The sequence below is a fragment of the Malurus melanocephalus genome, unplaced genomic scaffold (genome assembly GCF_030028575.1).
Source record: "Malurus melanocephalus ecotype Western Australia unplaced genomic scaffold, MMel_1.1 scaffold_89, whole genome shotgun sequence".
Lineage (NCBI taxonomy): Eukaryota > Metazoa > Chordata > Aves > Passeriformes > Maluridae > Malurus > Malurus melanocephalus.
Window position 1 is genome coordinate 1480826 of NW_026623321.1, and position 12759 is coordinate 1493584.

Genomic DNA, 12759 nt, shown 5'->3' on the forward strand with positions numbered 1-12759 from the left:
CTCCGCTCCGCTCCGCTCGGCTCCGCTCGGCTCCGCTCCCCCGTCTCGTCGGTTATTTCGGGATCTTCACAGGAAGCGATTAGGTTGCCATGGAGAGAGGTGTCTCCAAGGGACCCGTCGCTCCAGCTCGCTCCGGCGAATGCCACCCCCGGACGGGTCCTTCCTTGGGGGCGGAGGCCCCCCGGGATCCCCCTCCCCCGGGCCGCCCCCYGGGGCTCACCCCCGCCGCCCCTCGCCTTTCCGCCCCCCAGCAGTGCCCTCGGGGAGATGCCACTCTCCGGTCCCGCCCCCCGTTCCCGCATCCATCATCCCCGGGCTTCGGGTCCCCGGTCCCCCTTGGCTGCCGCGGTAACGGGCGGGGGAGCGGCAGACGGGCGGCCCCGGCGAGGCGCACCCCCGGCGTGGCAGGCGGCGGGGTCGGTCGAGCCTCACGGGCAGAGCCCGTGGGACACACGGGTGAGGTAGGAGCAATGGGGAAGGGGGGCAGGCGGGGGATCCGTCCAAGCTGTGTTTTACCCGTTGAGGGATCACTCAGGTCTTTTGAGCGTGTCCCCAAGCGCGTTTCTGCCAGGGATCGATGGGATGCATCTGGAAATGGTAGGGATGTGACAGCAAAATTAAGGAAGAAGCTGATGTGCCTTTGAGGGGCTGAGTGTTTCACAGGGAACATCTCCCTCCACCATCAAGAACCAAACAGAAAGCACAGACCAAATCAGAAGGGAGCAGCTGAGCAACCAACGGGCAAGAGAAGAAAGTCAATGACAGAGAGACAGTTTCCACTCCAGGGCCTGAAATATGAGGAAGCAAGAAAGTAATTTCCTCAGATCCTCAAAAACAATCAAACTTTTCATCATAAAGCGATGAGGGAAGACTGTGGCTGACCCTGGGAAAAAAAAATACTAGAAAGAAATAGTAAAGACAGCACTGAGCTATAAAACAACCTGCCACTGCATCAGGGATGGACGCAGGTGACAAACAGACAGGACCAAACCTGAGCACGGCAGGATGCCCAGAACAGGTTGTGCCCACTTCGGACAGATATCTGAAGGGGCTGAGTCTGTTGTTTTTCACGAGGCCTCCTGTGAGCTCCTGCGCTAATGAACCAGGCTGCTCTGGGCTTTCCTACGCCAGAATGTTTGAGTCTTGCATGTGTATTTGTGAGCTRGTTTGGGAGAGTCAACAGGTTTTTCACATGTTTGGGAGGGATGTCAGTGTGTGTTTGGATGTATCAACACGGGGATTTGGTTGTGTTAAGGCTTACTGACACTGGGAGGTCGGGGTGGGGAGGATGGCACCGCTGGCAGTGGTGTCACGGCTGAGTTTCGTGTGAGATGCTGCACATGGCAACCCCTCCAGCTTTTGTCCCCTTCATGTATGTGGGGTTTATGTCAGAGATTATCCAGACTCCTGTCACATTCTCCAGCCTTTTTATTTCTGGCTCTCACAGGACTTGTACAAATCATCTGCACAAATCTTGCTCAGTGATCCCTTACACTCTCATCCCAAGAAACTCCCTGTACAGACATGGTGGAGCAGCACAAGTCGGCGTTCAGCTTGTCTTGCTCTCTGCACTTCTTTTCCTGCTTTCTCACCTGGGAGKAGCAGAGGGTAGAAAGCTCTGGAAGGGGCTACATCAGGCACACAGGCTCTCTCTGACCTTTTCAAATCCTGACGAATGTGTTTAGTATAATTGGGAAGCACAAAACAGAGGAGAAATTTCAACCAGGGAAAGGTCAGCTAAAGGGTGAAAATCCAAATGACGCAAACACTGAAAATCCCCCTGAAGAGTAAAACTACATAAGGCAGCAAAAGGAGTCAGAAATATATGAGGACGAGGAGCAGGATTTTGTAGGGACCAAGGAATCCTTGGGACATGTGGTGGGGGGAGCCAGGAAAACCATCCAGATGATGGGAACACAGAGCTCAAGGGCTGATGTCACTTATACCTGACTCTTACGTGACACAAATGGAATGGCTTGTTTGGTCTCCTTTTCAAAGGAAAGCTAATGTAGAATTACATGGAAATTTGAGGGGAGAGATGGAGTCAGGTGTTACTGGCTGTTATTTCTGTCTGGCAGTGATCACGTACAGATCATTTACACCCAGGAGTCCTGAGGCCAAGCAGGCCACTGCTGCTGCTTTTAGCATTGTTTCCTAAGGGGAGGAACACCTATGTTGTTGCCTTGCTACCTGCAGAACCTTGTCTGTCTGTCTGTTAGTTGCCATGGATTTGACAAAATAACCAGAGTCTGAAAGGTAAATAAGCTCCAACAAATTGTATGAAAACCAGCAGCCTGACAGAGGAAAGAGATGCTTCCAATGCCTGTGCAGGAACAGAGCCTGTTCATGTTGCTGGACAAAACCCCACAGGTTAGAGCAGTCCATCCAGCTGGCCAAAAGAATTAAGCAGAAAATGTTGGGAAAGCTGTGTTATGTTAGAAACATAACAAAAAGCTATGTTAAAAAAGCTATGTAATTTTGGAGAGTTGTGGAGGAGCCCAGTGATGTAGACTGTAGGAGAAAGTGCCCCTCACAGAAGTCACAAGCTGTGGAAAGGGTACCATTAAGAGACCCCAGCTGAAGATATGGTAGTGGAAAGTACAGAATATACAGGAAAAATGTCCACCGAGAACCCAGTTTCCTCCGCCCTGTTGCTCACCAAACAAGGGGTTAATAAGCTTTGGAATATCAGAGACATCCCAGAAGACTGGAAGAGAGCTGTGCCCTGTGAATATTTGTAAAGAGCAAACAGAAGACCTGAAAAATTCTAGGCAAAGCAACAAAGAGCTGATATGAGATTCTCCAGTTAATGCCAATCAGCCTGGTTTGGAGGAAACTGATCTTGCTGCATAAACTTGTTTTGTTCTTGTCGGTCTTTGATGTGACTACAGGTTTGTTTGGAAAAGGTGATGGCTTAGATCTATCCAGGCTTCTGGAAGTGTTAATTTCCCGAAGCATGCTGATAAGAAAAAAAAAAAGCATTATGCAACATTTACAGAGCAGGAGATTAAGTGAGCTGGTTAACTCCATTTAACGCCCTGTAAACACAAAGGAGGTCATCCCTGGAAGCCCACCATTGAGTGGCAGTGTTTCTTACGTGGATGCCCAGGAACGAGTCCCGGGTCAGGTATGACTCACCATTTTATTCAGTGCTTGGTGAGCAGATATAGTTCATTCTGACACAATTTACTGTGGGCACAAATATTGTTAGAGTGTTAAAAATAATGATGATAGGACCAGGACAGAGTGACCTGTCCCTCTCAGTTAGGTGGTCATTCTCATAAAACTTCTTATAAGACTGTTGAGACCAAATTGTACAGCCATGAACGGGAAAAAAATGTTCATGTCTACAGGGAACAACTCCCAGTCCTGAAAAGAGGTGCTTTAAAAAAGATGTAGGAATCATAACAGGCAGAAAACTGAACAAAAATTTAGTGGTCCAGGCTGCAGCAATGGATCTGAAGTGATCCCTGGCTCTGTAAAGACAGAAATGAGGATGGGAAGCAACGAGATGATTAAACCTCTCTATGTGTCTGAGTAAGTCTCATGCTGGAAAACTGTACAGTGCTTTATGCTCCATATTTTAAAAATAACTTCAAATCAAAGGTGATCCGAAGGCTGGAGATCTCAGTAATTTAAAGAGGTCAACCTGTTTAATATATCAAAAAGCAGAAGGAGACATGACTTGCTTGCAATATCACTCCTTTCCTAGAGAAAAGTCTACCAAGTATTCTGGTAGAGAATAACAAGAGCCAGTCGCTGGAGAGTGATTAATCACAGAAACAAACTACCAAGTGAAGTGCAAGATCCTCTCTCTTCTGGAGTCTTTGAATCACAACCGGAGGCCTGTCTGGAAGATGCTTCCTGGTCTGCAAAATCCTGAGGGCTGAGAGCAGAACAGGGGAAGAATTACCATGCAGTTACCCTCAAGCACTGATACTGGGCTGACTTTTGGTGTAACCCCTGTGTGCATTAGCCCAGTACAAGCTAAAGGGTTAAAAACCTTCTGGATCATGTTGATATCCAAGAGAATTGCTCCAGCCTCCTTTGTCCTTACAGTGTTGTTGTGTTGGAGTCTGTGTTACACACAGTTGTGAAAAATCGTCTCGTGAGATGTGACTCTGCTATGTTTGGAGAAGGTCTGGTGAAAAAAGTATCTTCGGCTTTTTGACAAGTTATTTGGATTCTGTGGTGGTGAAGAAAGGAACAACCCAGAATGAGCCCGTACAGCTCTATAGCTTTAAAGTGGGACAGTGAGCACAGAGGAAAGAAAGTGGATCTATAGCACAAAGAGAATGGAGGTTTTTCTCTGCGAAGATCAGAGCGAGATCAGAAGGGAGGGATGATGCTAGGGGGTGGTTAAAGCTAGGATCAGAAATCCCAAACGTTCAGAAATAACAACACAGAACGTCTCCATGTCACAAGATTTATCTTAAAATTATGAGATGTCGTACAGACTTGCTTTCATCTGCACTCTTCGCCTCCTCCTTTTGGCTCTTTTGGTTACATGAAAATCACATTTCACAGTTTTCCTGTGACCATAAAGATAGGTGTTTGCTTTGTGAGGACAGCGAAAGCTCGAAAGTTACTGAATCCAGGAGGCTGGAATTTAATTTTGGCAACCAGCACCCTGATTTAGGGGTGAGGGCAARGCTTTGCTAAATTACAGGGATGTTACCCATAACTTTTGCACTCATGAGGAYGATGACCTTCTCATTTGGAGAGCACAGGATCTGAGTAATTCAAAAGACTTCCTGGTCTTTGCCCTCGAGGCAGGATAAAGCAGTGGGGAGGCAGAGAAAAACGTGGGGACCCAGCACACAGGACATAGGACCTGGGGCTGAAGTAGAGAAGGAGACAGGGAGAGTGTCATGTAGGATGCTCAGGCTGCCAGGCTTTATCTAACTAATAATGAAAGGCAGCAAGCGTGTCAGAGAGTGTGAGAGAAACAGATCGATAGAGAGATAAAACTGAGATGGAAGGAGCCGGCGAGGGGGTGGGGAAGGGAGTAATAAAACACTACAAATCAGCAGGCTTACGTTTGGATCTGATTTGAATGCACTCTGCACTGGTGAATACAGCAGGTAAGAGGCTACGGTGAATCAGGCCTACACACAGAAGCAGAGAAGGAAAAGCAGAGAGGAGATGGTGCTCTTGTCAATATTGTTCTGTAACTTGCCTTCACAGCTCTCAGCCAACCTTACTTGCCCAGCTTCTCCTTTCACCCTGCTATATGGAGAAGCCCAAATGTTGCTAGCTCTGAGAATACAGACCCATAGACTTTCCTCCTTCCCTGGGTCACCATGATCTTCCTGAAGAAATGCCTGTTGGGAAAAATCTGTCTCAGTCCCATTTTACCTGATTTGAGCATAGGAAATGCACCTTACTACCTTGTTCGCTGAGGACCTAGGGTAGCTTCCAACAGTGCCCTGAGAGCTGGGTGTGAGGCACTTTCTTAGGAGAGCTGATTGACTGTGACAATGCACAGGTGCCAATGGAAGCTGGTCAAAGAACCTTCTTTGCCTGGCTTCTGATTTTTGAGGCAAAGAAGACATCTGAAAGCTAAAATCATCAGAGCACATAAATGAGAACAGAGCAGGACTGAGGTTTTGGGTGCCTTTCCCTATCAGGGCACAGCACTCAGAACTGTTTTTCTCCTTCTGCCTGGAATTAGTTTTAAGTGATGTCCACCTAATCCTCACAGCATGATCACTAACATTAGAAGTTTTCCACACTGACCCTTGCTGTCCACACTGCTTGTTTCTGCTGTGTGGCAGAACACACACCTCTCTGAGTAGCCTCAGAGAGGAGACCAAGCACTGAAGGAGCCTTAGGGACTGAAGAGGATGACCCTGAGAGGAGGTAGAGACAATCCATATGGCTGTTCAAATGAGCTTGGGAGACAACAATCCAACTCCCCAAGGCAGCCACGGGATTGTATTTTCTGGCTCTGAAATAGTGTTTGGAGCAGAATGGTACCCCAAAGGAGCCTTCTCCATGACTCAGCCACAGCAGCTGTGTGCCAAGAACGAGAGTCAAAGCAAGAGAAGAGAGATGTTGATACTGGCAAGYAAAACCTTAACAAACGTAGACTTTACCCAGATGAAGATTTCAAGATGTTACACTTATTTCAAGATGTTACGCTTACAAAAGTCTGGCAAAGCACAAGTCAACTGCCTTTAATATGGGCTAAACTGATCCAGCTGAAGACCAAATCTCTTGCTTGTGATCACGTGCTGGACTGCAAACTTGCCCTGACAGCTCTATGATTTTAATGTGCTAAAACCATGTTACCTGCGTAGAATGCATCAGGCTCCCACAATTTTTTTGCTTCTTTTTCTTTGATGGAAAACCACTGTTGATTTCTAAAGGAGCCAGCCATGAAGAAATTGGTGATGCTTTGGAAACTCTTGGCAAACAGCTTGATACTGCTTATTGAAATGCAGACTCCTCCCAGTCGCCCTCACAACTCACCTCTGCCTGCCATGTGATTTATACAMGATGAGAAGAATTCTGAAGGTTTTGGGGTTTTTTCCCCAAAATGACCCCCACTTTTTTTCTTTCTCACCTGGCACAGGGAACTGTGCCCCGGACAACGCCTCCTGACCGCATTTCTGTTACTCATACACACACAAAAAGATACTTAAGATGCACCATAAACATTTCTATCCTTGTGGAGCGTTTAAACTGTCTTTTTATAGCCATACCCTGCCTGCATCAGGGATGCATTTCTTGACAAGTGCGATGGTTAAYGATTCAGCAGATAGTAAAGTCATTTTTTCGTAAAAATTAATGCAGTAGAGGAGGAGAGGCATGCAGAGATTTAAGAAATGCACAGCTTAAATACTTAAGTACAGTGCTTYGCAACATAAGATATTTTACATTTACATATCCCCAAAACACTGCCCAAAATAGTGAGATCTTAATGGTGTGAAAGCAAAAATGAGAGCGATGTGTGGGCACACACAAGGTATTCCATACACCTCTTTTCATTCTGGTGTGGTACTTACAGAACAGATCATTGAGATATGAAAAACACCACGCCATATAGTAGTGCATCTGTTTTCTCAGCAGTTATTTCAACATTAATCATAGAATCACAGAATGGTTTGGGTTGGAAGGGACCTTAAAAATCATCTTGTTCCAACACCCCTGCTGGGGGCAGGAATGTGTCCTATTAGACCCGGTTGCTCAGAGCCCCATCCAACCTGGCTTTGAACATTTCCAGGTGTACGGATGGCGAATAAATATTCACCAGACTAGGAAGATCCATAAATAGGTGGATATTCATCTGGCATCTGTGATTGGCTTGTTGGGATGCCTCTCACCATGGCTGGGCAGCTTGGGGGAGTTTTGACAGAGGATGGGGTTGTGAAAAATATGAGAACAGTGAGCAGGCGCTGCTGGTGAGCAGGGCAGGGCATGAAAAWATGCAGAAGTTAAGGACTGGCTAGTGCCTGTGACCAGCAGGGCCAGGAACCAGCCGGTGGCCCCTGTCAAGCTGGGCAGAGGCTGCGCCCCAAGCAGACCGCAGCCTGGGCTGGCCCGGGGACATGAACACTGCCGTGGCAGGGTCCAAGGGCGGCCAAGAGTGGCCGGGGATGGCCGGGAATTGTCGGGAATGGCCGGGAATTGTCGGGAATGCCGGAGGATGCAGGCGGTGAAGGCGACAGCCGCGGCACTGCCGAGCCGGCGGCACAGCCCGCAGCGCTCAGCCCCGCCACAGGGGGCGCCCTGCCACCTGCACTGCGCCGCCGCGCGCCGCCCGGCCCGGCCAATGGAGAGGCGGCGGGGGCGGGACGAGCTGCCGGCTCCGCCAATGGGCGGCGGGTGCGCGTCACACGCGGAAGCGGCCGCTGTGCGCCGGCGGGGTCGGGCGGGCGCGCGGTGCCGGCCGGGAGCGCTCGGGCCGGGGCTGAGGGGGGAGAGAGCGCGGCCGGGCCGGGCCGGGCCGGGCCCCGCCATGGCGGCCGAGGGCAAGGTGTCGGGGCAGAGCCAGGAGCAGTTCCTGCTGCTGGCCAAGGCGGCCCGCGGCGCCGCGCTCGCCAGCCTGATCCACCAGGTGCTGGAGGCCCCGGGCATCTACGTGTTCGGGGAGCTGCTGGACATGCCCGCCGTCCGCGAGGTGAGACCCGCGCGGCMCCACGGCCCCGCCGGGCCCTGTCCSCGGCCTGGCGGCGCCGCCTGACCCTGTGTCCCCACAGCTGGCCGACAGCGAGTTCTCCCCCGTGTTYCGCCTCCTCACCATCTTCGCCTACGGCACCTACGCGGACTACCTAGGTGAGGCCGGGCGCGGGCGGGGGCCCCGAGCCCCGCGGCGCGGTGGTGGGGATCCCGCCGGGCGGAGACACGGGGCACAAAGGGCCTCCCTCCCCCGACAGCCCAACCCCCCTCCCACAATGCAAGCAGGGCTGAGTCCCCATCCTSAGACACGTCTGGTTGTGGTTTGTGCCCCAGACCACCGCTGTACATGGCTGTAATTCACGCTGCCATTTGCCCCCTGCCAAAGAGCACCTTGACAGAGATGGTTTTGAGGGGCCAGGGGGAAGACCTAGGTGTCCATTGGGATGTGCAGACTCTCATAAATAAGGCATTGGACAGTTAGAAAGGCTGAGTTGCTGGTGGTGGGAGGAAAGGCTGCTCAGGAAAGGTCTTTTGAGCTGAGAATTGATGGGGATGGCRTGGCAAGATGAGGCATCACTTGGGGAATTGGTGTGCAGACGCTTGGAGAGACGGGTGTGGTGTAGGTGCTTCTGTGCAGAACTGAGAAATGAGGCATAAATTCTAATGCCCTGTTCTTTCCCCTGACAACAGCTGAAGCAGCAAACCTCCCTCCCTTGACAGAAGCCCAGAAGAACAAACTGAGGCACCTGTCAGTTGTCACTCTGGCTGCCAAGATCAAGGTAGTGGCCCTGTTTTTCCCTGGGTTGTCCTCCCACTGGAATTACCTTGTGCTAGTTACCATCATGTTTCCGCAGTGCATCCCCTACTCAGTGCTGCTGGAGCAGTTGCAGCTGAAGAATGTCCGGCAGCTGGAGGACCTGGTGATTGAGGCTGTGTATGCAGATGTGCTGCGAGGGAGCTTGGATCAACGGAACCAGCGCCTGGAGGTGGATTACAGCATTGGGAGGGACATCCGGAGAGAGGAGCTTAGCACCATCACCCGCACATTGCAGGARTGGTGAGGAGGAAGCCCCCAGTACTAACACCCAAGAGAGGTTTCAGGAGTGGCCGGTGGCCTCCCTGGATCCTCAGTGTGTCACTAAGGGTGGGTGGTGTTGGGAGGTGACCCACTCGATCCCTTTTCCTGTACTCTAACGGGAAGTAATTTTCCAAAAACCATTTTCCAAATTCTCCTGTTGATGGCTGGAGGGATGATGGGGCCACAGAAGCCTTTGCACAGTGCTGGCTGCTGGCAGCAGGCTTCCTGAGTGTTTATCTGTAGTTCCTAACCCAATATTGCTTTGTTACCTGTCCCCCTCCTAATTAATAACRTAATTCCCTGTGTTGTTACATCAGATTCCTGTCCCTGTATCTTCCCTGCCTGGCACAGCTGTCACCTCMCAGTGTTTTTTGCCTCTGGAGTTGCAATCTGCTGTCTGTCACGTTTCTCTCTATGCTGTGCCAATTCCCTGGCCTGTTCTGTTCTGGGTCTCCTCTCCAGGTGCCAGGGCTGTGAGGTTGTGCTGTCGGGCATTGAAGAGCAGGTCAGCCGGGCCAACCAGCACAAAGAGCAACAGCTGGCTCTGAAGCAGCARATAGAGAGCGAGGTGAGTGCGTGCAGCCAGGAGCAGTGCCTCTCACCTTAAAACAACTACAACAGTACCCTGTTACAGTCTTAGCTGAAGCAAGGCATTGCCTTTTCCCTAGGCTAGAGCCTCCCAGGGACTTGTGCCCAAAGAAAAGTCCTAAATCAGCTTAATACTCTTCTGCAGTGTGGGGGCCTGGACAGATATTGGCTYTTTCGTTTGATATGAGCTTGCAGCTCTTAGCTCCAGGGCTTCCTTTAGAAACATTAAAAAAGAAACCAAAGTAAAATTAAAAAAAAAAAACAACCTTGTAGCCAAAACAAAAAACTTTGGGAAATCCCTTAGTTCTTGCTTTGCTGCTGTTGTAGGTGGCAAACCTGAAGAAGACCATTAAAGTGACAACAGCAGCYGCTGCGGCAGCCACATCCCAAGACCCGGAGCAACACCTCACGGAGCTCAGGGAGCCGGCCCCTGGCACCAACCAGCGCCAGGCGAGCAAGAAAACCTCYAAAGCCAAAGGGTGAGCAGTGCAGGCACACAGAGCACATGTGTATGTGTGAACATCAGTGCACTTCTCTGTGTGCACTTAAAAAAGAAATTAGGTATGAGCCTGAGTGTCCATTCTGAATTTTTGTTGTTTTTTTTTTCCTGTGCCCACAGGCTCCGGGGCAGTGCGAAGATTTGGTCTAAATCAAACTAGTTGGATCTCCCTTCACAACTGGGAGGGTGAGAGGAAGAGATTTGGGGGATGGAGGGGTAGCAGGGGTCCCAAGTGTGATGCTTCTGAGCTCTTCTCCAAGATCCATCTTGCCAACTAACTCTCCTGCATGTTTGTTCTCTTTCCTGTCTTCTTTACTGATGTTCCAGGCAGTGTCTCCTTCCTTTTCATCACAGCATTTCACACTCTGAGCTTCAGGTTGTACGCGTTGCTGTTTCCCCAACCGCTCAATCCCCTGTCGCCACGTCCATGTGTTTCTCTCTTTCTCTCTCCCTGTCTTTTGACAGGTCAATTTCAGGAGCCATAAAGGTGTRGCAGTCACCTTGGCACCCCCAGGGCATCACAGAAGCTTGGAAAGAGGGTGCTGGTGCTCAGCAGTCGTTTTGGCTCTATGAGACCCCTGGGATACTTTGTTCCAGGATACCATCTTTGATTGTTTAATCTTTGTTTTGCTAGGTGGGAGGGTAGTTTTTGAAGGGATTCTTTTAAAAAATATATAAATATATTATAAATATATATAAAACAATAAAAATATAGATCTATGGACATATCTATACAAATCTGTGCTCCTGTGGGTGGCGTCTGTCTTGTGCACTGATTCTGGAGGTTCCAAAATAACCTGTGATACTAAGAGCCTCTCTCCCATTTTGGGATGGAATATCCTCAAAATACTCAGTTCCCTTTTCAAAGGTAGTGGTGACACAGTATCTCTATTGGGATAAGAGTCCATAAAGCAGAAATTAATCATAAATCTTATTTAAACAGCTTCTTGTGTGGTTGATTTGCCTCTGGACCTTCAAAAGGTGATTTTGAGGTAGTCTCAGAGGAAGGTACAGAGATTGAGGAAAAAGTCAGTATTTGTGTCAAGGCTGTGTATTTTGTAGTCCTGGACAGAATGCAAAGTGATGTGGAGACTTGCCTGACAGGTTCAGGTAAGAGTCAATGCCCACATGTGTGAGTTCTCACAGCATAGATGCTGCACAAGCTGTTCTTGGGTGATGGTCGTGTCTGGTTGAAAAAAGAAAATCCAAATCATTGAAAACGACTCCTGTGAGATGCCCAGGAAAAAAAAAAAAAAAAAAACTAACTCAGATTCTTCAAAGCATGCCTCCTCGAGGCTGGCTTGGGGCCGAGTCAGACGGATGTCAGTGTCACACTGCCTCTCCAACACTGCCTCTCCACGACRTGTAGCTGATGTAAATGTAAATTGACACCGTGACTCCCACCCCCGCTTGGTTCTTCATCTTGTGCCAAGACTAAAATATGATTCCTTGAACCTGTGTTTCTGTGTGCGAGCAAACCAYGGGAAAAATAATCCAGTGAAGGAAAGCTGTGAGCTTTGTCTCTGTGGGGACTTGTTTGGTTCACTGGCCAGGGTTGGTTTTCTCCTGGGTCAGCTCCCTGTGCAGACAGGCGAGAGTTGGAGCTAAGGCAGTATAGGTTGTTATATGCCTGTTTTGGTGGCAGCAAGGTGCCATCTCAGTTCTCAAACCTCACAAAATCAGGTTTATGCAATATCGCTGCTTTGCTGATGCCAGATTGCTGTAATGCAGCACCAATTGTCAGTGGAAAAGCCCCATCACGAAAACCCCTGACCTCCTGAAACTGCCAAGCATCTTTCTTTGTCTCTCTGTGTGTGGTCACAGAGCTGGGCATAGCAGCTGGCTCTGCTGGGAACAGGGATATGCCATCTCTCCTGGGGTGACTGCTCTCAATGGCTGAGGTCTCCCMAGAGCTCAGGCAGCCCCACATCTTTTCTCCCCTTCTGTGGCACAAGCATTGAACTCCTTGGCTGGAGTTGGCTGGCACAAAAGTGCTAAGTAGGAGAATTTTAGTATGAAGTTGTTGAGATGGGACACACAAATCTGGCTCCAGGAGCATGTACGGGGGTAAGTGGGCCAGGATTGTGTCAACCCACCTAGAGAGACCTGATGAATTTGCATCCATAGGGTGTCTACCTGACAAATCCCGTTCTCCCTAAGTTGTGGGGAGGGGTTGTGACAAGRCTTCCAGCTTTTGTTTAAATCACCTCGAGCCTTCCTCTGCATCACATCACCTTCATCTGTCTCTGTCAGGGAGGAGAGGCACTGCGCTCGCTGCATTTGTGATTGTCTGCAAGAAGCAGTAACATCCATGTGTATCAGATCTTCTCCCTGGGAAGGGCTAGTCTGGGACCGAGGTGCCAACAGRGGTGGTGATACCTGTCAAGCAGCTGCCAGATGTCTGGCACCTTACACCCTTTGAAAGACTGGCTGCTTGCAAAGCCGTTGGGGTGTATGAGAAACAATGAGG

At 49.8% G+C, this 12759-nt stretch overlaps 1 protein-coding gene across 1 annotated transcript; it reads left to right on the plus strand.

The window, feature by feature from the left end:
• The first annotated feature begins 7874 nt into the window (after positions 1–7874).
• COPS7A (COP9 signalosome subunit 7A) lies at positions 7875–11208 on the plus strand. The gene is made up of 7 exons (XM_057368218.1): positions 7875–8125; positions 8205–8280; positions 8815–8903; positions 8979–9181; positions 9665–9770; positions 10118–10269; positions 10410–11208. The coding sequence occupies exons 1-7, from the start codon at positions 7964–7966 to the stop codon at positions 10447–10449; spliced, it is 828 nt and encodes a 275-aa protein (XP_057224201.1). The 5' UTR covers positions 7875–7963; the 3' UTR covers positions 10450–11208.
• Positions 11209–12759: the final 1551 nt, after the last annotated feature.